The following is a 21748-nucleotide window of genomic DNA, read 5'->3' as shown; positions in this document are numbered from 1 at the left end:
TCTGAGAAGCAGAGGCCGCCTTGTTTGTTTTTATTTGCAGCATTCGGCAGCAGTGCTGTAGGCCACTAGCTGCAGGACGGCAGTAACACAGGATTATCCTGCCGAGCCGTAACTGCTGAACCCATAACAGCCAACCTGAACTCTGCTGCGGGCTGCCATTTAATACCGCCAGAAACTGTTTGCATTTCATCATGTAACCGGTTGTGTGAATTCAGGAACCTTCCCCGGATCAGGCTGTGTTTTCAGATGAAAGGAAGAAACTACCGAGCGGTAGAGTGAAATGTATCGTTTGTTTTCCTGTAGGCCTGTCCTCTGAGCATAAACAAATACACTGTACTGAGGGCTGCAGCTTGGCTGCGCGGTAAGCTGGGCACAGGAGGAATATAACGGGGATGAGGCTGAGGCTGACCTTTCCAATGAGGCAGATTTCTTTGATACCAAGGCAGTAGGAAGATATTCCAAATGGAATGGGACAGAGTATCTCCACGGTGCCTGCTGAAGGGTGAAATCCCCTCTCCCTATCCCCTACCCCTTCCCTATGAAATCAGCATTGGAATCTGTATAGAACTGAGCCCATTTGGGACTGTTCCCTCAGGCCCCGTTAGATCGGCCTTTATTCAATGTGACTTCAGCCCAGATCATAATGGAGTGATTCTGTTCCTCATGAAGCTCACATTATGGATGTACAGCCATCACAGTCTACGGCCTGCTTAGTTTTTCCTGTAAAAACAGAAATCCTTGTACGGCGGGGAGCTTGTACAAACAAGCCTGAAGCTACCCGAATTTTTAGCTTTGCAGTATAAACGAAAAACTAAATTCTCTACTGCAGAACTTACATGCACCTACATACGGTCAAGTTTTTGACAATGAGTCTCATTCATGCAGAAGAAGACACTTGCCAGGTGAATATGTCCTTGTTCCAGCGCAATGCGCCAGTAACGCAAGTGAAGGGCGCCTGGGAGCTGCTGGGGGTCCCGCACCGGGAGCGGCTCGGCTCTGCGGTGCCTCGGGACGAGCCGGGCTGGGGCCGGGTTCTAAAGACGAAAGCTTTGCGAGCAGCTCCATGTGTAAAGGAACGGACGCGCACACAAGTTTTTCTCACGGAAGGGCTCCGCCGAAGCCGCACAGATCGGTTTTGCGGCAGCCGGCTCCGTGCCGCACAGCGCCGAGCCCCGGGGCCGGGTGCCGATGCGGCGGGGGTGTCGCGTTATCCCCGGCGGGTCCCGGCCCGTGGGCTGCGGCCCGGCCGTGGCTTCTCCCGGGGCTTTGTGTCGGTTCCCGTAAGCTCCGGGGTGCGGGACGGACCGTAACGGACCGTGTCTACGTACAGCCTTATTTCGCGCGTTTGTTACGGGAGTAAACAATCCACGATCTTAAAGACTGATAGTATCGGGAAGAACGAGGGGGAAACAAAACAAAAGGGAAAAAAAAAAAAAAAAAAGAAAAGAAAAAAAGAAAAAGAAAAAGGGAAAGGGAAGAAGCCTGCAGTCCTTGCTGCACGGGAACTCCCCTTTCCCGGATGCTCTACTGGCCGGGCCGAGGACGGGAAAGACTCCCGCAGCCCCGCAGCCGGTCCCGGGGAATCCGGGCTCCGCTCCGCTCCGCTCCCCGCCGTTGTGCCTCTCCCGGCGGGCTTCGGTTGGCGGCCGGCGCGGGGCTGCAGGCAGCGAGCGCCTTCGGGACCGCCCAATACCGAGACCGAACAGCGGCCCGGTGTCCGCGGGAGGCGGCTCGGCTGCGCCGGACGAGAGGGGTCTGCAGCCAGCGGCTATGGCGAGGAGCGCTCCGAGAGAGAAAAAAATAATAACAAAAATGAAGAAGAAGGGAAAAAAAAAAAAAAAAAGAAAGAAAGAAAAAAAAAAAAGAAAAGAAAAAAAAAGAAAGAAAGAAAAAAAAAAGAAAAGAAAAGGAAAGAAAAAAAAAAAAAGGAGAAAGGAAAAAAAATCGTTAAGGAAAGAAAGTCTGCCACATTTTCAAACTAACCAACTTGAAACCTTCCAGGTAGCGATCGGCTCCGCTGCCTGCACGGGGTGAGTAGGAAAAAACAATCGCTCGGGTACAAGAGGCTGAGCGGTGCCTAGTGCAGGGCGGTGGGCAGCGCGGCTCCGAGCATCACAGCTTGGGGCCGCCGGGCGCAGCACTACTGGCTTTGGGGGCACAGTGGAGGATGCCGCCCTCTGATCGGGGAGGGGGACCCACCCGGCGCCGTGCCGGGGTAATCGATCACGGCGAGACCCCGGTTTGCAGCCCCTCTTAGGGGGGCTCCTCAGTGGGGTTGCACGGCCAGCGCTAAGCACCGCTCCGTCCGCCTCCTGCCCCGCCGTCCCGAGGCTGCCCGGGGACAGCGGTGCTTTGCCCGCATGCGGGCGGCGGATGCACCTTCCCCGCCGCCCCGTCGCGTCCCGCGCTGCTGCCTGCCCTCCCCGCGGCGGGACGGGGCCGGGCACCGCAGCCGCCGCCTTCCTCCTTAATGCTTCCCGCGAGCCAGGGACTGCTGCCTGATGCGGACGCGGTTCCTCCGCCTCCCGCTCTCGCCGCACCCGGTTTCGTCCTGTGTCGGTCCCCGAGAGCGCCCTTTCCCCACGTACGAACCCGCCGTCCCTGCCCGCTGCCCGCCCCTGCTGTTCGCGGTGTTCCCGTGCGCCCTCAGCCCCGTGCACATCCTCAGCCTCGAGCCCAGCGACCCGGCGGTGCCGCTGCCCCTGGCGAGGCCGAGGAGCCCTGCGGAGCACTGCGGGGACTGCCCGAGCCCCGCGTGGGGCTGCGCGCTCACCTCGGAGCTACTCGGCCCCGCCGCTCCTTGCGCCGTCCGAAATGCCCCTGCGCGGGGCTGCAGAAGTGAAGAAAAAAGGAGAAAATTAAAAGAAAAAGAAAAAAAAGAAAAAGAAAAGAAAAAATCAACTCCTGAGCCCCTTGGATGTCAAATGTCTTCTATGAGCGAGCGGGCCCTGGAGAGGAGCTGCACTCTCAGTTTTAGAGTGAAAAGGGAGGAATGAGCCATTTGGAGGAGGTGATGACACACGCAGCAGTGCTGTTCCACCTGCCCCGGCTCTCGCCGCGGAAATGCCTGCGAGGGGAGCGCCGGGAGCTGCATGGGTGGCCGCAGCGAGAGGCTCGCCCGGCCCTGGGGAGCCCCGCGGCCCCGGCCCGGCGGCAACACACAGCTGGGGCCGGCTGCGGGAGCGGGAGGCTGAGGGTGCGAGGTGGCGGGGGTCGGGCTGGGCCTGGGGGTGTTGCTGGGCGCCGAGGTCTGTGCGCCGAAAAGCAAGGTGTGTCGTTGGTGTGACCGCATTTATAGACATCGTGTTTTAGAACGTGAGCTTCTCGGCGGACGCGAGTTAAGTAATCAGCCTGCACGGCTGTAGGTGAAGGTGCAGAAATGTATTTCAAATGATAAATACAACAGCTCCCGAAGGGTTACTCGTTTTCTCCCTTGCAGTTCGTTCCAAATGCCTCTCCCGGAGAGGGAAGCGGGACCCCCGGGCACCGGGAGCGGCCGAGCTCCGCCGCGTGCACCGGCAGAGCTGCCGTCCCTCCACGCTCGGGGTTTGGGCTCGGTTACGAAAAATGTGGCACGCAAAGTGCGCGGGGCGGGGAATAGCGCTTGGCAACGATTCTCGTCCCAGAAAGGTGAAAGTGGGGCTGGGCCGGGTGCGGACCGCAGCCACCGGGATGCGCGTGGAACTCTGTAGCCGCTCTGCTCGGCAGCCCTTGTCATGAGAGGATGCGCAGAGCTGTGCTCAGGTACGGCCTCGCTCCCCCGTGCCGGGCTGTGTCCGCGGCCCCGACCCCACCGCACCCCGAGATCCGCTCAGGTTGGCCCGGAGTTCGGCTCTGTGGCTGCCGGCAGCCGGGGGAACAGGGCCGGGCCGACCCTGTGCCGGGGTGAGGGCAGCTTCAGAAAATCGTTTGAAGCATCCTCCGTGCTGTCCGCCTCCTTCTGTGCCTGCGGGTAGAACGGCGCCGTTAACGATTCATTGCTGCTTGGCACTTTATTCGGTTCAGCCTTCTACACCGCCGCTCGCGGTGGCTTCACCTGAAGGCAGAACGGGGGAGGGAGAAGATGCGATCCTTGGGGATACGTGTGAAATAAGTGGGAGCCCTGCGGGGAGGAGCGCAGGGGCACCACGGGCCCTGCCCTGCTCCGCTCCGTCCCTGCCCCGTCCCTTCCCCGGGGCTTCTGGCTGCCCGGCGGCTGTTGAAGGAGGGAGAAGGAGCGACCCGACAGCCCAGTCCCGTGCCACGCCGCACGGACGGCAGAACCGAGCGGCAGGAGCGCTCCCTTTGCTCCCCGAGCGCGGCCCGGAGCCAAGACATATAAACGCGGCCGCGTGTTGCGGCTGCACTGTGACGGCCACCGGGCAGGGCCGAGCGCGGCGGCTGCCGTCCGTGGGACAGCTCCGAGCCGCGGGCCCGGGGAGGGCGGGAGGGCGGCGGCGGCAGGGGCGGCTCGTTCGGAGCCCCCCGCCCCCCCACACCCCCCCGGCGGCGCGGCCGCACCGGGGCGGTTCCACGCCGCGCCGCTCCGCGGGGCCACGTCGGGCCGCGTGTGCGCGGGGCCGAGCGCCGTGACTGCGGGCTGAACCCGGCCGTGCCCAGCGGCTCGGCGGCGATAGGGGAGCGGGCTCCTGACGAAAGCGGAACTCGGCCGGGCCCATACAAATCAGAAAAGAGCCCGGCCGCCGCGGCAGAGGGGAGCGGAGCCCGCTGGGGCAGGGACGCCGCCGCCGCCGCCGCGCTGCACGGATCCGCGGCGCCGCGAGAGGCGCCGAGCGAGCTCCGTCCCGGCCCCGGTCCCGGCCCCGGCGAGCTCCGGGAGGGACGGCCGCCAGCAGCGGATCTCCGCACCGCTCCGCACCGGCACAGCTTCGCGCCGGCATCGCCGCGCGCGGCCGCGGGCACCATGATGAGCGGCTACGCGGACGGCGAGGAGGACGCGGTGGCGATGCTGGCCCATGACGGCGGCGGCAGCAAGGAACCGGAGCGGGTCAAGGAGGAACTGAGCGCCGAGAAGGGCCCCGAGAAGCCGGACCCGTCGCAGAAGCCCCCCTATTCCTACGTGGCCCTGATCGCCATGGCCATACGGGAGAGCGCCGAGAAGAGGCTCACGCTGTCCGGGATCTACCAGTACATCATCAGCAAGTTCCCTTTCTACGAGAAGAACAAGAAGGGCTGGCAGAACAGCATCCGCCACAACCTCAGCCTCAACGAGTGCTTCATCAAGGTGCCCCGCGAGGGCGGCGGCGAGCGCAAGGGCAACTACTGGACGCTGGACCCGGCCTGCGAGGACATGTTCGAGAAGGGCAACTATCGCCGCCGGCGGAGGATGAAGCGGCCCTTCCGGCCGCCCCCGACTCACTTCCAGCCCGGCAAGAGCCTCTTCGGCCCCGACGGCTACGGCTACCTCTCCCCGCCCAAGTACCTGCAGTCCACCTTCATGAACAACTCGTGGCCGCTGCCGCAGCCCCCCGCGCCCGTGCCCTACGCGTCCTGCCAGATGTCCGGCGGCAGCGTCAGCCCCGTCAACGTGAAAGGACTCTCGGGCCCTGCCTCCTACGGCCCGTACTCGCGGGTGCAGAGCGTGGCGCTGCCCGGCATGGTGAACTCCTACAACGGCGTGGCCCACCCGCACCACCCGCACGCCCACCACCCGCAGCAGCTGGGCCCGGCCAGCCCCGCGCCGCCCGCCGCCCCGGCCGCGAACGGAGCCGGCCTCCAGTTCGCCTGCGCCCGCCAGCCGGCCGAGCTGTCCGTCATGCACTGTTCCTACTGGGAACACGACAGCAAACACGGCGCCCTGCACTCCCGCATTGACATCTAGGGAGCGGGGTCCCCGCCGCCGCCACGCAACGCCCGCTCCGGCCGCGCTGTCCTCCTCCGGCTGCGGACGTCCTTAGCTCCCGGCTGGTGCGGTCTGTCCGCCAGTCCGTCTGTGTGTGTGTGTCTGTCTTCGGGGAGGCCTCGGGATCGGCTCCTCGTCGCTTTATTTCTGGGGGCGCGGGGGACGCGGTGACAACGGGCCGCTGCCTCTCCGAACTCTGCTCCCTTGTGACTCGGCCTTCAAACTCTCGGGTTCGGTGTGCGAACAGCACGGCCTTCCCGCAGGGCCCGGCTGCTGCCGGCCGAGCTCGGCCCCTTCCTCCCGCTCCTCTTCCTCTTCGGCCGCAAAGCGCGGCGCTGCTGCCTTTACCCGGGCGGCGCCGGGTGGGACTGAGCGGTGGGAGCCGGGGAGGCCGGGACCGCTCGAGAAGGTTTTTAAAGGAGACGGTGTCCTTTGAGGTCTTACAAGAAATTTTATGTAGGTCTAAAAAAATATATTTTGATGTTATATATATATTAAAAAAAAAAAAAAAGACGGTTTCCTATGAAAATTGAATATTTCTCCGTGCTCATAGTATAATTGATAATGAAAGTTTAAACTAGCTCCATATTTTTTGCCCCCAAACCTGGCCCGAAATGGATTTCGGTAGGTTCTGCTTTGAGTGCTCGCCCTTTTTCTTAAAACGTTTTGATCCTTCGGTTTTACATAGATGAATGTGAAAAGAAATAGCGTGTATAACACAGGGGCCAGTTCTTAGCGATTGTGTAAGCGTTTCTGTAAGCTGATAGATGCTGTGGCGTAGTACCGTTTTGGGACCAACTTCTCTAGAGTGGCCTAGCACTGTTAATGTACTTTCTAGCCTTGTAAGGTCTCCAATAAATTCCTTTCTCTTAATATTGCTTTGTTTCTCTCTGCTTCTCCGTGCTGGGACCGAGAAGCGGCAGCGCCGGGGCCGCCGTGTGTCGCTCTGCTGCGGGAACGCCGCTGCCCGGCCCGGTGCAGACAGACCCGCGGGTCCCCCTGGGCCCGTCCCGGCCTCTGCCCGCCGCAGCCCGGTTCCCTTTTGCTTCTCCCCGCTCACTCGGGGCCGCGGATCGGGGCGATGCGGCGCAGCGCTGCGCCCTCCCGGCCCGGCCGTGCTGCTACGGAACCGGCGGCCCGTCCGGGCCCCGTGCTGGTGCCAGCGCTGCTGCCGCCTGTCGCTTTCGCCCCGGGGCCGAGGCCCGAGCAACGGCGATCCCCGGGACCGGGACCGGCTCCCAGCCCCGCTGCAGGCTCCGTGCCGCGGGAACGAGGCGTCTTACGGCCTCGGCACGGAAACGGGCGCGGCGTTACAGAGCGGGGCCGGGGAGCTGCGCGGCTCTGCGGGCTCCGTGGGACGGCGCCGGGAGGGAGCGCGGCGCGCTGCTCTGTGCCGGCCGGGGGCGGCGGTGCGGGGCACGGGGGCTGCGGGCCCGGCTCTGCCCGGGCACGGCGGGGAGGGAGCGAGGCCGGCTTCAACTCAGCACCGGTGCCACGCGAGGGGAAGGGACGGAACGGGGCCGAGCACGGCGGGGGTGCTGCCGCACATCGGCCCAGCTCCGGTTCGTCGCCTGGGTCGGCGCTTCACGGCGCTGACGTGACCGTTCCTTGTTCGTTCAGGGCTGCCCGTCCCCGATCGTTTCCTCCGAGATCCTTCGAGGTCGTTGTGAACTCGGAAGGGACCCCCTCCCTGCCGCCACGGTACCGCGGGGCCTCTGCGCTTCCCTCGGCATCTGCGGGCGGTGACCCTCAGGGAGCGGCCCCGGCAGCGCCAGCATCCAGCGTCGGGAGGGGAGCGGTTTCCGTCCCTCGGTACCGTGCGATGTGGGCCGCAGGGCTCTTCCCCGAGGCCCCCCTGGACGACAGGCGTCGGGCATAAGGTGCCTCGGGGCTCTCGGGTTGCCCGTTCCCAATGGGTTCTGCCCCGCGTCTGCGGGCGGGCGGGGTACAGCGGCTGTTCATGTGCGGGGCCGGGCTGTGCCCTCCGAGCTCCCGGCACCCGCGTTGCCCCAGCAGAGCCGCGCCGCCGTCGCGCCCGTAGGATGTTTTCGCGATCGTTTTCTGTATTTTATAAACAGAGGCGGCACCGAATGTAAACTCGTGTGGTTAAGTAACAGCCGCCGTGTTCGGGGCACGGCTGCAGCCCTCGTCTCGCATCGCCCGGGCAGCCCAGTGCGAAGCGCTCGGCCGAGCCAGGCTTGTTCTCTCGCTTCGGGAGTGTCTGTGGCTCCCGTTCAGGCCCCGGTGACCCGGGCAGAGTTCGGTGGTTCCCTGACGGCTCGTTGCTGCCCGGGGCGACGGGGACTGATTTGCACGTGCTCTAACCCGCAGCTTGGGCCGCCCGACAGCCTCCCTGCCCCGCGGGGTCGGGCTCCGGGCCACGAGAGTGGCCCCAAATGGGCCGGACCGGGTTTCTTGCCGGGGCTCTGCCAGGGTTGGGCTCTGATGTGCCCCAGGCAGCGCCGTCCCCGGTTTCGCTGACCCTACACGGAGCGGCAGTCTCACGGCATCGCGCTCCGTGCGAGACCTGTGCTCGGTATCTAACGACGACCGGAGGGCACCGCGCATCCCCACTGTGGCCGGAGCTGGGGGAGCACAGGGCAGGGGGACTCGGGGCTGCGGTCTCGACCGAGTTACTGCCTGCCCTTCCCGAGCGGCCCCGTCTTTACGAGCTTTATGCAACGTTGGCGAGAGATGAAAGCAGAAGAGCGACGACTGCGTTCTCCGAGCACGGAGCGGGCGTGTTAGCAGCCTCTCCGAGCCGCCGCCGGAAGGGCAGCGCGCTGCGACGGGCCCCAGGGGAAGGAGGGGAGGGCTCGGCGGCCTGGAGTTGGGTGGGCGCCCACCGCCCCCCGGCTTCCCCACAGCAGTGCCGGGCCCGGAGCGCTCTTCTGTGCACGCCGGTTTATCTTCTTCTGCCGCCCTTCGCGCAGCCGTCGGGCCTTGGCAGTGCTCGCAGGGTGCACAGCCTTGAGTAGGGAGGGCTCCCGGCCGGCTCGGCGGGGCACAGCTCGGCTCAGCTCGGCTCGGCTGCAGTGTCCGGGGCCGGGATGCCCGAGGCTGCGGGTCGAGCAAGGAGAGCCACGCAGCCGCTCTCACCTTGCGGCCCCTCCCGCCCGGCCGATCGATGCCGCCTGATTCCTGGTATTCTTGTCCGTGTTTTAAGTGGTGAAAAAGTCATTTCCAGTCCCATGGTCCGCGTTTCACCCTGAACTCATTGAAAAGAGAGTGTGGGGTCAGGACTGTTTATTATACAACCAATTAAAACAGGAAAATATGCAGAAGCTTCATTCAGAGAGATCCGGCTATTGTTAAGCCGAAAACGATATTTTTGTTTCAGAAATAAAAAAATACGTTTGTTATTTAAAAAATCGCCGTTCCGCCTGTGGCGGTCGCGGCCCGGCCCGGCTCTGCCTCCCCTCTCCCCACCGCCGCCCCCCGCTGCCACTCGGGGCCGCCGTGGGATCCCCGCTCCCACCCGCCCCGGGGTCCGGCCCCACCCGGTGCCGATGCAGCCTCGGGGCGGCCCTGCGACAGGGGAAGGGGGGGAGGAAGTGGGACAGCGGGCATCGGGGTCCTCTTCCCGGCCTCACTGCGGACTCCGGGGCTGCCCTCCCGCCCGCAGGAGAGTCCACGGGCAGCGAGTCTGGGGCGGGTGGGCTCAGGCAGCCGGCACGACGGAAAAACCCGACGGTACCGCGGGCGTTGGCCAGGATAAGTGCAGTCGGGAGTCCTCGGCCGCTGGGATAGAAGCAGGGTTGGGTCCCCCCATGACTCCTCTACCCTCCGAGCCCCACACGAGCTGCCCGGGCCGGGGGTTCCGGGGCGATTCTTCCCGGCCCAGGCAGCCCCACGGTGCGCTCGGCAGCGGCCTGGGAGGCGTTCGTCGAAACGGGCCGGGCTGATGCGGGCAGTTTATTTTAGTCCCCGAGGTGGATTGAAAACATTCGCTGTGTTTCTTGTGGTTGTTTACAGTCTGTTGGTCCCGACATCACAGCATCCTTCTGGAAGAGTCTCGCAGAGCTCAGGCAGAGGGAAACCAGCACAGAAGTGACTCGGAAAGCGTGATGGCAAACGGTTAATCAGATCAGAGACAGGGAGGCGGAGGTAATCAATGAGTTTTCACTTAGAGTTTACTTGGATGGACATCTTTTTCCTTTTTCCCTCTACAAGTTTATAAACCACACGGGGCTCTCTGAGCCAAACCAGCAGCTGCGGGGCTCGCTGGGCTGCTGGCAATCCGTTCCGAATGAACGCCGAGTCGCCCGAAGTGGAATCCTCCTTTCAGAGGAGCATCGCGTTGGTCGAGGCCCCGGAGCACGGAGCGCAGCTCGGGGGCAGCGGGGCTGCTGCTGGGGGGCGCGGCGGCCGTGGGGCTCCCCCAGGGACACCCCGGCACGTGGCACCTTACGGCGCAACACCGCCTCTGCCTGCTCGGCTTTGTGAGGACCGGCCGGTGCCCGCACGCAGCCAGCACACAGACTATGTGCAGCCCGGGTAGAGCCCGGGCACGGCCCGCACACCGCCCGCTCTCGGTGCCGTCCCCCCGGCAGTACGGGCGGCTCCGGGTACCGGGGCAGAACCACGTAATCCCGGCAGCTCCGCGTGCGGGCGGCCGTGTCACCGAGCTTCGTTTCATTCACTTCTCTCCCTCTTTACGGGGATTTTTCACACACAGCGCGCACATTCCGTTAGGCTCGATTACGGAGTAACGGGGCAGCACGCTTTATTTCTCCTTTACTCGATTTTCGATGAAATGAGGCGGCCCGGCTCTAACGCCGTCAGGAGAGCGGCACAGCCCCGCACGCTGCGCTCCTGCCCGCGGGACGGCGCGTCCCACCTGGGCTCCGACGGCTGAATGCTTGGTGCCGAGCGGCGGGGGCCGTGGGGGCTGCGGGCCGGGAGCGGAGCGGGGCCGGGAAGTCGCCCCAGGCCGCCCCGAGCCGCGGTGGCCGAGCGTTGCCGTCCCTTTCTCGCCCTATCGTTGTGCTCCACGAAAACCCAAACAAGTAATGAATAAAGAGGAGAAAGTCGAGCGCGACGCGTGGGATAATGTCCGGAATTATCAAAAGCGGGGAAGAACAAAAAGGAGTCTCTCCGTTGTCGTCCTTTTATATATATTTTTTTCCTAGGTGTTGCTTTTAGCAACGTTCAGAAAACAACGAAGCGGGAGGAGGCGGGCAGTGTCTCCGATGTGCCGAGCTTCCTCCGCTCCCCTCCGAGGGAGGGGCCCCGCGGGAGCTTATCGGTGCCCTCGGGTACAAACAGTGTCGATGGGAACAGAACACCTCAGCCTCGACAGAGAGGTGCGGAGGACGCGGGGGGGCTGCCGGGCCCCGGCCTGCCCACGTAACATAGCCCGCCGTCACCGGGCCGAGGCAGAGGAGGCCTTTAGGGGCTGCCAGCTTTCAGGAGTTCGAGGGTTTGGCAGCTCCAGCTCAGCCCCGATCCGTCCCCAGCCAGGGGCCGCGGTGCTGCGGGCCGGGATCGCCAGGGGAAGGGCAGCGGGCCGCTGCCGCCCCGTCGGGGGTACCGGCTGAAGGGCCGCTTTCTCGGCGTGTCCCCTCTGCGGGCCGCCTCCCTGCTCCCCTCTGCGCCTCCGGGGCACGGCGGAGAGCTCTGAACTTAGCGGAAACATTTGTAGCACCCCTTTAGCTGCGCTCCGCCGATCCCAGCGCCTGTACAGGAGCCCCGGCTGCGCCCCGCGATGCAGCCCCGCTCCTCTCCCGACGGTGGGCTCGGCCTCGTTGCAGCGAGTGGCGGAGCCCAGCTTGGCCGGCGCTGCCCGGGATAGCAGCGGGAGCCTTCAGTTCAGTGTTCGAGGTCCGCACATCTTTGCGAGCCATCGCGGAACGGATTTTTCCCTCCCCAGAGTGGGAAGAGGGAGAGGGGATTACAGGCAGGAATGTCTGCTCCTCACAGCGCTGCGGGCACCGGCACATCGCGGTGGGCTCGGTTTTTTTTCTTTGCTTTTTTTTTTTTTTTTTCTTATTATTACTATTTTTTTGTTTCTTTTTTTCCCTCCTCCATCAGTCTTTCCATTCCTTGAGGAAAGTTTTTCAGTATCTGAATCAAAGTGCATTATTCCAACTGCTTTTCTTTGTTTTGTTTTATCTCAGCCCTTTTTCATGTTTCCATTTAAAAAGTGACAGATTTGGTGGAGCTCTCAACTGTTTCCCATTAGAGGCGGAGAGTTCACCCGAGTGTCTTTCTGATGTTCCCCATTACCCGTTCGGGACTTTAAAGCCGCACACGGCCTAACGAGCCGCAGCCTCGGGGCCGCCGGGCTGCCGGGCACGACGCGCTGCGGGCGGCGGAGCAGAGCGGGGCTGGGAGAGGAGCCCGGGGGCCGGGAGGGGCCGGGAGGGGATGGAGGGGATGGAGGGGATGGAGGTGGCCTCGGGCACCCCCTGAGCCGACCCGGCCCGGCGCTGCCCTCTGGCGGAGCCCCGGACCCGTGTGGTCCATCGGGCTTGAGCAAATGAGCTTGCGATTGCAAAATACGAAGAGAAAGGGAAGAAAGGGGCACGGCTCTGGGAAATGGCTCGTTTTCATGCATTGCTCACGTTCCTAATACACGGGCCGAATGCCGGCAGCGGTACGCAATTGGTGCAGCGAAAAGTTCCCGTTGTAGCAGGGCTGGAGGTGCTCACTCTGCCTTAGCTCCTGCACGAATTCTCAGACTATTTTTTAGATCAGCTGCTGTCACTTATTTGAAAAGGAGCTGAATATCAGTAAAGTGCTTAAAGAAGTAGTTTGCTGCAGTGAATCCCAGTGAAACTCCGTGCTCGAGGCGAGCGTTCGCACCAGGTGTGAGGGATGGGCGGCTTCGGCTGCGCCGCGCTGCTCCCCCTGGGGCGATCCCGGCCCCGGCTCAGCTCTGCGTTGGGGCTGCCGGGGTCCCGCTCCACACTGCCGGCTGTGCCGGGGGCTGTCGGCGGGGAGCGGCCTCAGCGGGGATTTTCTGCCTTACACCCTACGCGGGGCTGCCAGTGATGGACTGCAGCGGAGGTGCCGACCGCTCCCCCTCTCGGTGCCATCCCGTTGCCAACGGCAGCGCCGAACCACCCGAGCCCCGCGTTGCCCAGAGCCGGGCAGCTCCGCCGTGCGGAGACGGACGTGCCTCCCTTCCGTGCTGCTGCCTGAGCATCGCAGCTCGCCCTGTAGCGTGCTGGTGTGTGACTGAAGGGCCTCGGCCAGGGGATGTGCCGTGGTAAAGAGCCGCTTGTGCAGAGGTGTTCCGGGACTGCTTTTCAATGATCTCTTTCACTTCCTGAGTGGCAAAGACTAGAGCAGGACTCAGTTTTGGAGAAGCGAGACTTAAGGTGCGGAGGGCTGCAGGCTGTGCCTGTGTGAAGGCTCTCACGGTGTGCAGGGCGTTCCAGGGGTCCTACATCGGGAGGGGGAAACCTGCTGTGCTTATCTTTATTGCTGTCGTTGTATTTGTTTGCTTCTTGAATGAGACCGGGGCATTGCTACAATAACACAAAGCGGCCACAGCCCCTGGGATACCCCAGATAAATCTTTCTGTACGTTTGAGCTGTTACCTGCCTTGAATGAAAGGCAGCCACACTCACGATGAATCTGCTTGGACTGCAGCCACTGCACCTTTCGTGGCACAAATCAGAATGGAAATAACAAGGTCAGGGCAGTGTCATTGCATTAGGTGTGGATCTCTACTTCTGTTGATATATTTGTTGAATAGTACTTCTTTGTCATCCTGTGCTCCATGTCATGATAGTGCAGAACTGCCCTTATCCAAATTCTGTGCTTTACCCGAGGGCCAGATAAAACGGGTCTTTAATAGTGGCCACTTGCTGTTTGCTGGCTGGGAACGAGGACACGGGGCTGCTCTGTGTGTAAGGCAGTGGGACAGGAGGGGGGTGCAAAGATGGAGCTGTACGTGACTGTGTCCTCAGCCCACTTGGAGGAGGGCACCAAGTATTCGGCAGCAATGGTTCAGCCACAGTGTGATACCGGTTTCTGTATCACTTACGCTGCAGCTGAAATGTGAAATGAGCTCCATGTGGCAGCAGCCAAAGAAAAGAAGAAGGGAGAGAGAGGAAAAAAAAAAAAGAGAAGCACCCTCCAAAAGTTTCAGTTATCCCTTGAAGCTATATTACAACATATACTGCCCTAATTGAATCAGTGTGAGAACTTTTCCACTCCATTTAGTGCTTGTCTCTGTCCTCCTCTCTCCAGGGATGCACACATTTGATACAAAGATGTGCAGGGGACACCCACACCTAGGGTAGGGTTTTAACATGTGGTTTGTTCTTTAACTGCTGAAAAGGAAATGTCAGCTCTTACATGCCTTTGACAGAATCAATTACCATGTTCACCCTCTTCTCCTCCCTTCTTTAAAGACTTTAAGCCAGAGTGTGATGCAGGAAGGAATTCGTCTGAGTAAAGACTATCATCTCTGCACTGAGGTGATAGGGTTACCAATCAGTTCTAGTGAATTTGGTGGGGTGAATCAATACATCTCACAAAGACTGGCAGCAGCTTGAGGAGCTGTGGGCAGAGCTGGTGGCAGTGGACAGGGAGTGCAGTGCTTTCCTGGTGCTGCTCTGGTCCTGTTCATCGTCACACCCCCGAGTTCTTTCCCACCTGTGGCTGGCCAGCAGGCAGTGCTCACCAAGCCTCAGGAACTCTCAGACATGATGTTTATAAGGCATTCTTAGGTGCATGGAGAAAATCTCTGCACATTTCAAAGCATCAGTGCCATTACATAGCACAAAATTAATTCACAGCTCAGAAAGCGTGAGCAACTGATACCCAAACAGTCGTCTGCTCTGTAAGTATTCACATGTGCGAAACAATACGTGATCCACAAAACCATATGGCTCTTGTATCAAGAACATGGAATCAAGTTGAATTACTAAGACTTTGAAAAGGTCTCTGAAATGTCCAGCTATGTTTAGTGCAACAATTAAAAACAGATAGATTGTCAGTATGCATAGAGCAGGGTTAGAGTTAATGCAGTATGAAAGAAAGGAGGGACTGGGCATGAGGCAGAGGAGAAAGAGCAGCAGGAAAGGACCAGGAATGAGTGGGGAGATTAAATGCTACTAAATGGGGGTAGGGAGAGGCAGAAAGAGAAGGGAATAAAGGAAAGAAGAGAAAAAAAGAAAGAAAGAAAGAAAGAAAGAAAGAAAGAAAGAAAGAAAGAAAGAAAGAAAGAAAGAAAGAAAGAAAGAAAGAAAGAAAGAAAGAAAGAAAGAAAGAAAGAAAGAAAGAAAGAAAGAAAGAAAGAAGGAAGGAAGGAAAGAAGGAAGGAAAGAAAGAAAACGAGACAAAGGACAGGGAAGGATACATATAGTAGGAAATAGAGGGAGTAGCAAGAAGAATAATGGCATTCTGTTGTGTAATCTGGCAGCTTTCACTTCAGGATTATGAAGGGATGGAGCAAACCTAGAGGCTACTACTTACCTATTAAAAACATGTGGGGGGGCTTTCCTATGATGGTCACATGTTTAAACACATGCAGTTTTATAAAGAAAAGTGCATGTTAATCGCAGTATCTCTGCAGATCCTGCACTGTCCCCTGAAAGCAGCTCTCCTCATGCTGCAGCACGCCCAGCAGCACTAATTCCCTTCCTGCATGTCACTGGCAGCCAGAGCTCTTTGCTTCAGTTTGCTGTTGGTCTCACATTTGGGAGCTGCTCAGTGCCTCCCTGTGGCTCCTGGTGAGCTGACAACCCCGCATGACCTCAGGGCTGGCTGCTGAGATACAATTGCTTTCTCAATGCTGATATCCATGGCAACATTTTCATTACACACTGGCTTATTCCAATCATGTCAAATGCTTTATTGTTGAATCAGCTGTTGTTGTTGTTTTTTTTTTTAATTGTTTTGCTTTGTCCATCTTTCTACCTGCAATCTGATGTTAACATTGGCATCAGTTTTCAAAGGTTGTCTTTTTGTGTGTGTGGTTTTTTTTTTGCTAAAAAGTCACCAAGCAAACTTTTAATCTAAGGCAATGTAGTCAGTTTAGCAGCACTAAAGGTAAGGTGTGGGCTGTTGGTATATGCAAGAGTGGATGCAAACATGATCATCACCCTGTCTTCAGGAGGGGAACAAGAGATGGGGCTTCTGGAGTGGGCAGATCAGTGTGATATTGTTTCTCTGTAGCACTGAGCATCCCAAGTTGCTCCTGCTGCAGAGGAGCTGCTTATGCTGAACAGGATCTTCTCTTGCTTCAGGTGAAACTATCACACTCCCTGACCTCAGTGTCATTAACATTTGGTTGTGTTTCTGGTGAGCTACCTCACTGCAGTAGCAGTCTGAGGGAACAGCATCTCCCAGGTATGTGCACAGACAGGAGCTGTGGTTTTTAAGGCTATTTGCCAGAATGCTGCTAACACAAATAACATAAAAATATTTGGCATCAGTCATTTCTCCACAGCCAATATACTGTGGAGAGTGGAGAATTTCTTCATCTTGTCAGCCTTGGCTGAATGTTCCCATCCAGCTGGCTGCTGGGCTTGCACTGGTTTCCAGTTTTCCCTGAGCCATTCCAGCTCCATTTGGTCTTGCTTTAGAGGTCCTCCCCAGGGTGTGAGGGGGGTCAGACTCCTTCGGTTTTCTTCCATACATTCTGGAGAGCTTCCACTTCTCCAAAGTTATCTTCAGTTCCTTCTCTGATTGTGCAGGTCCCTTGTCCCTCCAGGGATGCCCTCCAGGCATGTTTCTAGTCTGGTGATGAACAGTTTCTTGGTGCTGTCCGAAATGGCATCTCTGCATTTTTGTAGTGAGCTGCATGCTTTGTTTATATGCCCTGTTACAGATGACTTGTATCACTTGTACTGTGGTAAAGTTTGCAAGTACAAGCATAGATCACAAGTTCATTAAAGATTATACAGTTAATTTGTATTTTACTTTATTTTTATTTTTTTTTCTGGGGAAAGAAGGAAAAACAAAGCTTCCAACCAATTATATACCTTTTCTTAATGTTGTTTCTGCTGTTCTGGATAAAAATCTGAGTAAAATTCGACCATTTCCCCCCATCCTTTGGTTCATTTCTCGTAATTCTAAAAATTCTATTATTCTGTTAGGCAAGAAACAGAAACCTGTGTGTTTAACATTTAACAATGTCTTATTGTCTCATTGCTTTTGGAAAAGGGAATGGAAGAGGAAAAACCTCCCATGCAGCTATAAACAAAGCAGGAGGAAGTGAGTTCACTGTCCACGGGAAAGCGCAGCTCTCCCATGAAGGAGAGGTTTATTTCAGTCGAGGGAAAATACACCACTGCTCCACTTTGAGCAGTTCTTCCCATCGGGCTGCAGTGCTGAAAGTCTTGATGGGAAACCCCAAGTCTTCCCTCTGCATTCTTTGTGTACCTCGGTATTTCTGATGAAGATAGTGATGAAAATGAGTTATAACCTACAAGGACTGAAGTCAGTGGTGAAGTTCATATTGAATTCAGTGATGCACATTTGGGTTTGACAAAGAAATACCAGATCCTTCTTTTTCAGAGGCATCACTTTTAATGTCTGCCCAAGTCCATGAGTTCCTCCCCGGCTGTTTTTGTCCCCTTCAGAGCACCCTCACCCCTCTCATCCATTCCTTGCTGTTCCTGCACTGCACCTGCCTCTAAGCACTATGATGACACCCATTTGGTCATAGGCATCATCAAGCTGCTGGAGATCAGGGTTGTTATCACTAAATATAGTAAAAAATGTAAGTTGAAGCTTATGAGGAAATTAAAAGGATGGCATAGAAAGATTGCCAGTGTTTTAATGACAGGAGGGAGGAATAGAGACAGAACAAGACAGGACAACCCGGTAGAAGCTGTTTCTGGAGTCAGACACTGAGCAAAACACCATTGGAGAATGGAGACTGAAGTGGTTAAAAAAATTTCTGCAAGCCTAGAGAATAGCAAATAAACAGCAACCAGCTAAATAAAGTACAGAGTTATGGTCATTGCTGCATAATGCAGAAGTGAGTCACATCCTCAGTGTTAGAGCCTCAAAAGAGTGAGAGGAGTGTGCACAACACCATCATCACAGCAGGAGCTTTATTGAGGGTACCTGCAGCCTCCCTCAGTGTGCCTAGGTGCACATGTCAGGCAGCATGAAGGGCTGCTCTGCTCCACTGGCACCTGTGGGTCCCAGGACGGGTCACACATTTCCCTTTGGAGGGGGTAATTGTTAGTGACACCTCCACAGAGACCAGAAACAGAGCCATGAGAACTTTATGTTTTGTACTCGGAATATGAGAGACCCAAACTGCAGGACTTGTTGGTGTTTGTGGTATCAGAGACTTTACACCGACTCCCCCCCAGGGAAGGCTCACTCCTCCAGCACCAAGGTGGACCGTTCCCATGAGTGTGGGTTATATTGTGGCTAGAGCAGAGTGGGGAACTTGGATTCACAGAGGAACCTTGGCTGGAAAAAAAAAAAAAAAAAAGAATATATAACAAATAATAGAAACATCAGATTAAGTACAGATTTGGCAACAAGAATTTCTTTTCCAGCTCAGCAAGAAACTCTAGAAAAAGGAAAAAAATATTACTAATAAAATCGGAAAAGACATGAAATAGTCTTTTCTTTCTCATATACTCGGTTTGCTTTGTTCCTGTATTTAGCTGTTCTGACAGTTTAGAATTTCAGCATTAGGAAAATGTGAAAGTATTTGAGTAAAGTGATATGCTGAAGTCAAGAGGCTTCCTGCCAGCGGAGAGGAGGAACTGAAGACTGCTTGTTTAAGAGATGCTCCTGAGGTGCTTCAGCTTAACCTGGTGCTTATCCCACTGCGAAGTTCAAATTTGATTCCAAACAAATTTGTCCTTGCACTTTTCTTAGCCTGAGGATTTTTACAGCTGTTGTGGCCAACCAATTGATGGTCAGGGCAGATTTGTGCCATGCCCTTAGAGGGGAAGGGAGCAGCGTGCTTCTCTGGAGGACTGTACAGGCAAAAGCTGACACATCAACAAACTGTGATAACAGCCCAGCTACACATAGCAGCTATTCCCCTCCTTAAATCTCCTGTAAGAACAGGTAGGCAATACCCTCTGTGGGCAGAAAGCTCGAGCTGTCTTCACACATACCTTGCATTTGGGGGCAGTGTGGGAACAGGTGAGTTCCCACATGAGTTTCTTTTACATTGGGCTGTGGGTTTGGAGAAGGTGCTGCCATTTGGGCAGACTTTCTCCTTTGGACAGAGTTCAGCATATCAGTCCCATTGGTTAAGGTCCACAGTAAGGCAGTGTTTGCACCTCCTCTTATGAGAAAATATTCACGTCACAGCTGACTTCTTTGAGGTTGTACCCTTATTATTTGAGCTGACTGGGAAGCTTGAACAAAGTGATATCCTGGCCTTCACTTCCTGAGCACATGCAAGTTTATCAGAACAAAAACTTGATTTTTTTTTCACATTGAAGACTCCTGGTCTGACAAACGACTCTATTTCTCATCCAGGAGGAGAGAAAGTGTTGATATCTCAGAAATCCAAGTTGAGTTGCATTTTGTGGATAATACAAACATGCAGAAGGAATACTGCCAACCAGCAGCTTCTGGCAAGATGAGAAACAAACCCAACCGCAGGGAATGCCCCTGCATTGCTTTAATTTGAGTGACTCAGCACTGCTAATTGTCAAGAACCAACTCTGGGCAGGTTGTGGAGCCCTGCAACCACTGCTGCATTCACTCAGTCACAGCAGCTGTGCCACCGATGACTTCCCTGGCTGTGGGGCAGAGGAAGCAGGCAGACAATGGCTGCAAGGTAGGAAACTTCCCAGCCTCACCCCGGCTTCCTCCCCACACAGGGGTATTACCTGCTCCTCTCTGCTGGGTTTGCCTTCCTGCAGTGCTCTGCCTGTGGTAAGGCAGCTGTGGTCAGAGCCCCGCAGAAGTGAGATTGTTCTTGAGTTATGCTTCTACCAGCACAGCGCTGCAAGCTCTAACGCAGCATTAATAGCTCTACTGCTGCCACATGAAAGGAGGAGAGTGTTTGGATCTAATAAATCAGCTGAGGTTAAAGCAGTTTCTGCCTTCTCCATTACATTTCACATCAACAAGAATGTGGTAAAGTGCTTTTTCTTTGTGCTGCTCAGCATCTGACATTTCAGCACATCTTGTAACCGTGCATGGGGAGAGCGCGGTGTTGCTATATTTGTACTCACAGGCTTAGAATGAGAATAAAATCTGGAGAGATGTGATGTGTACAGGAGGTATTTTTACAGAGGGGCTGGAGCCGAGGAAATCCAAAACAAATGAAGCTTGAGTTGTCTTGAAAGTGCAGATTGTGAGTGCAGGGAGGCAGGGCACCTATCCATTTTTTGAATCATATTTGCTTCCCCAAACCCTGCTTTTAACTTCAGAATCACAGATACAGTGGTGAAACACTAAAATAACATGCTGTGTTGCGTTGTGTTTTGTTTTGTTTTCCCCAGTTACTTTCAAAATGCTTTGTTCCTCGGTTTTGTCTCCTAAGCTGTCAGTAACAAAGTCGGGTTCTCTCTTCCATCATTTTAGGAGGAAGCTGCTCTGATTGTAAGTGCCACTTCTAGGGGAGTCAAGCTTTAATTGCTGAGATGCAGCACGTGTTTGCTACAGCCACATTACTTCACATTAGCCTTGTCTCTGCTCATGCTTTGATCTCAACTATTTTCTGTTAGACCTCTTCTTGACTAGCAGCAAGGCCTCCAGAAGCACCATAACCCTACAGTCAGCAACACTACTCTTGTTCTAAGTGTCAGGACCCCAAGGCCACTAATAGACTCTAATTAGCTGGATCAGCTTCACCTGGAGTCTCAACCCCACAACTCTGCATATAGAGCAGTTCAACTGCACCTGTGCTCAGGTGTTATGGGTGCTGGGCTTCAGTTCAGTCCCATCCATGTCTGTTCATTGATTCTGTAGGTCTGGACTGCATCACATTGGCTGATGTCTCAGTCTGAGCTCAGGCCTGTCTTGTCACTCTGCATCTGCCTTGGAGGCCTTCAAGTGGACGAGTGAGGAACCATCTGTCTTTTGATATGGCCTAACGTCTAATCTGCCTCATCAGGAGGAAGCAAGTAAGGTGTGGAGGTAAAGAACTGCCTGTGGGATGTGTGGAAACCTATTGCTGGTGGGTTTGGCTGAGAAGGTCCGTGTGTCCTAGAAGATGCAAATGAACTGCAGAGAAAAGTGGCAGAACTCTCCTGTCTGCCCCCCCCCCCCACATTCTAGCCTCCCATCTCTTCTCCCAGTTTCCACTTTGTCTCTTATTTTTTATCTTATTAATTTATTTTCTAAGAGCAGCTTTAACTTCCAAGTCTCCTTTGCTCCTTCAGCCACCTGCGCTTTGCTGTAGTGCTTTTTGTTTCCGGCAGGGGATGCTGCAGCCGCTCTTACAGCTAACACTGTTCCGAGGCAGTGCAAGTACGCTCTGCTTTCTCTTGCACTTTTCCCTTTGCTGAGGGGAGCTGACCCGAACTCCTTGCACAAGCACACAGCTCTCAAGGGCTTTCCATTGCAGCTCACGGCCGCTTCCTGGGCTGTCCTGCCCCACGTATCCCCCTCCTGTTTGTTCTTCCTCTGTTTATAGAATTATGATTGTGTCAGGCGAACTTTGGGACATTTCCCCTGAAACCAACAGCTATTAGATCTCTTTTAACTGAACGCTGTGCTGATGGTGGCAGCGCTTTATTCACGCGGTGCTGTCGGGACGAGATGTACCGCTTCTGGCCGCCAGGTGGCGCCATGGCACGCGATGTTTTCTAGGAAGAAGGACAATATTTGTCTTCCTTGACGGCTCCTAAAGTCCTTCTAGCAAAAGCAGCAGTTCTGATGCCATCCAATAAAGGAAATGGAAGGTGGTGGACTTGTTTGCCCAGCCGTGGCTTTGAGGATAACATTCCTATTTGGTTTTATTTGCTGGGAGGTCTGTGTCCAAGTGATGGATTTAAAATCAGCAGCGGT

The 21748-nt window shown here is 56.4% G+C and overlaps 2 protein-coding genes across 4 annotated transcripts in view; both read left to right on the top strand.

Moving 5' to 3' along the window:
• Positions 1-1908: 1908 nt before the first annotated feature.
• The window catches only part of PIK3CB (phosphatidylinositol-4,5-bisphosphate 3-kinase catalytic subunit beta), a 100590-nt gene continuing 80750 nt past the window's right edge, over positions 1909-21748 (top strand). For 2 of the 3 annotated variants that reach the window (XM_085512829.1, XM_085512828.1), the window contains exon 1: positions 1909-2030. The gene's annotated coding sequence lies outside the window, so the exon portion shown is untranslated. Of the gene's footprint in view, positions 2031-20712; positions 20863-21748 lie in introns of those variants that run through there. The other variant, XM_015871195.3, reaches the window with a different exon arrangement.
• Positions 4601-6715, top strand: FOXL2 (forkhead box L2). Its single transcript, XM_015871200.3, has one exon. It carries the CDS (start codon positions 4904-4906, stop codon positions 5819-5821), a length of 918 nt encoding a protein of 305 aa, XP_015726686.1. The 5' UTR covers positions 4601-4903; the 3' UTR covers positions 5822-6715.

Source organism: Coturnix japonica, chromosome 12 (genome assembly GCF_054131305.1).
Source record: "Coturnix japonica strain WE chromosome 12, WE-NBRP24, whole genome shotgun sequence".
Lineage (NCBI taxonomy): Eukaryota > Metazoa > Chordata > Aves > Galliformes > Phasianidae > Coturnix > Coturnix japonica.
The sequence above is the reverse complement of the archived record's forward strand: the minus strand, read 5'-3'. Positions and strand labels throughout refer to the sequence as shown.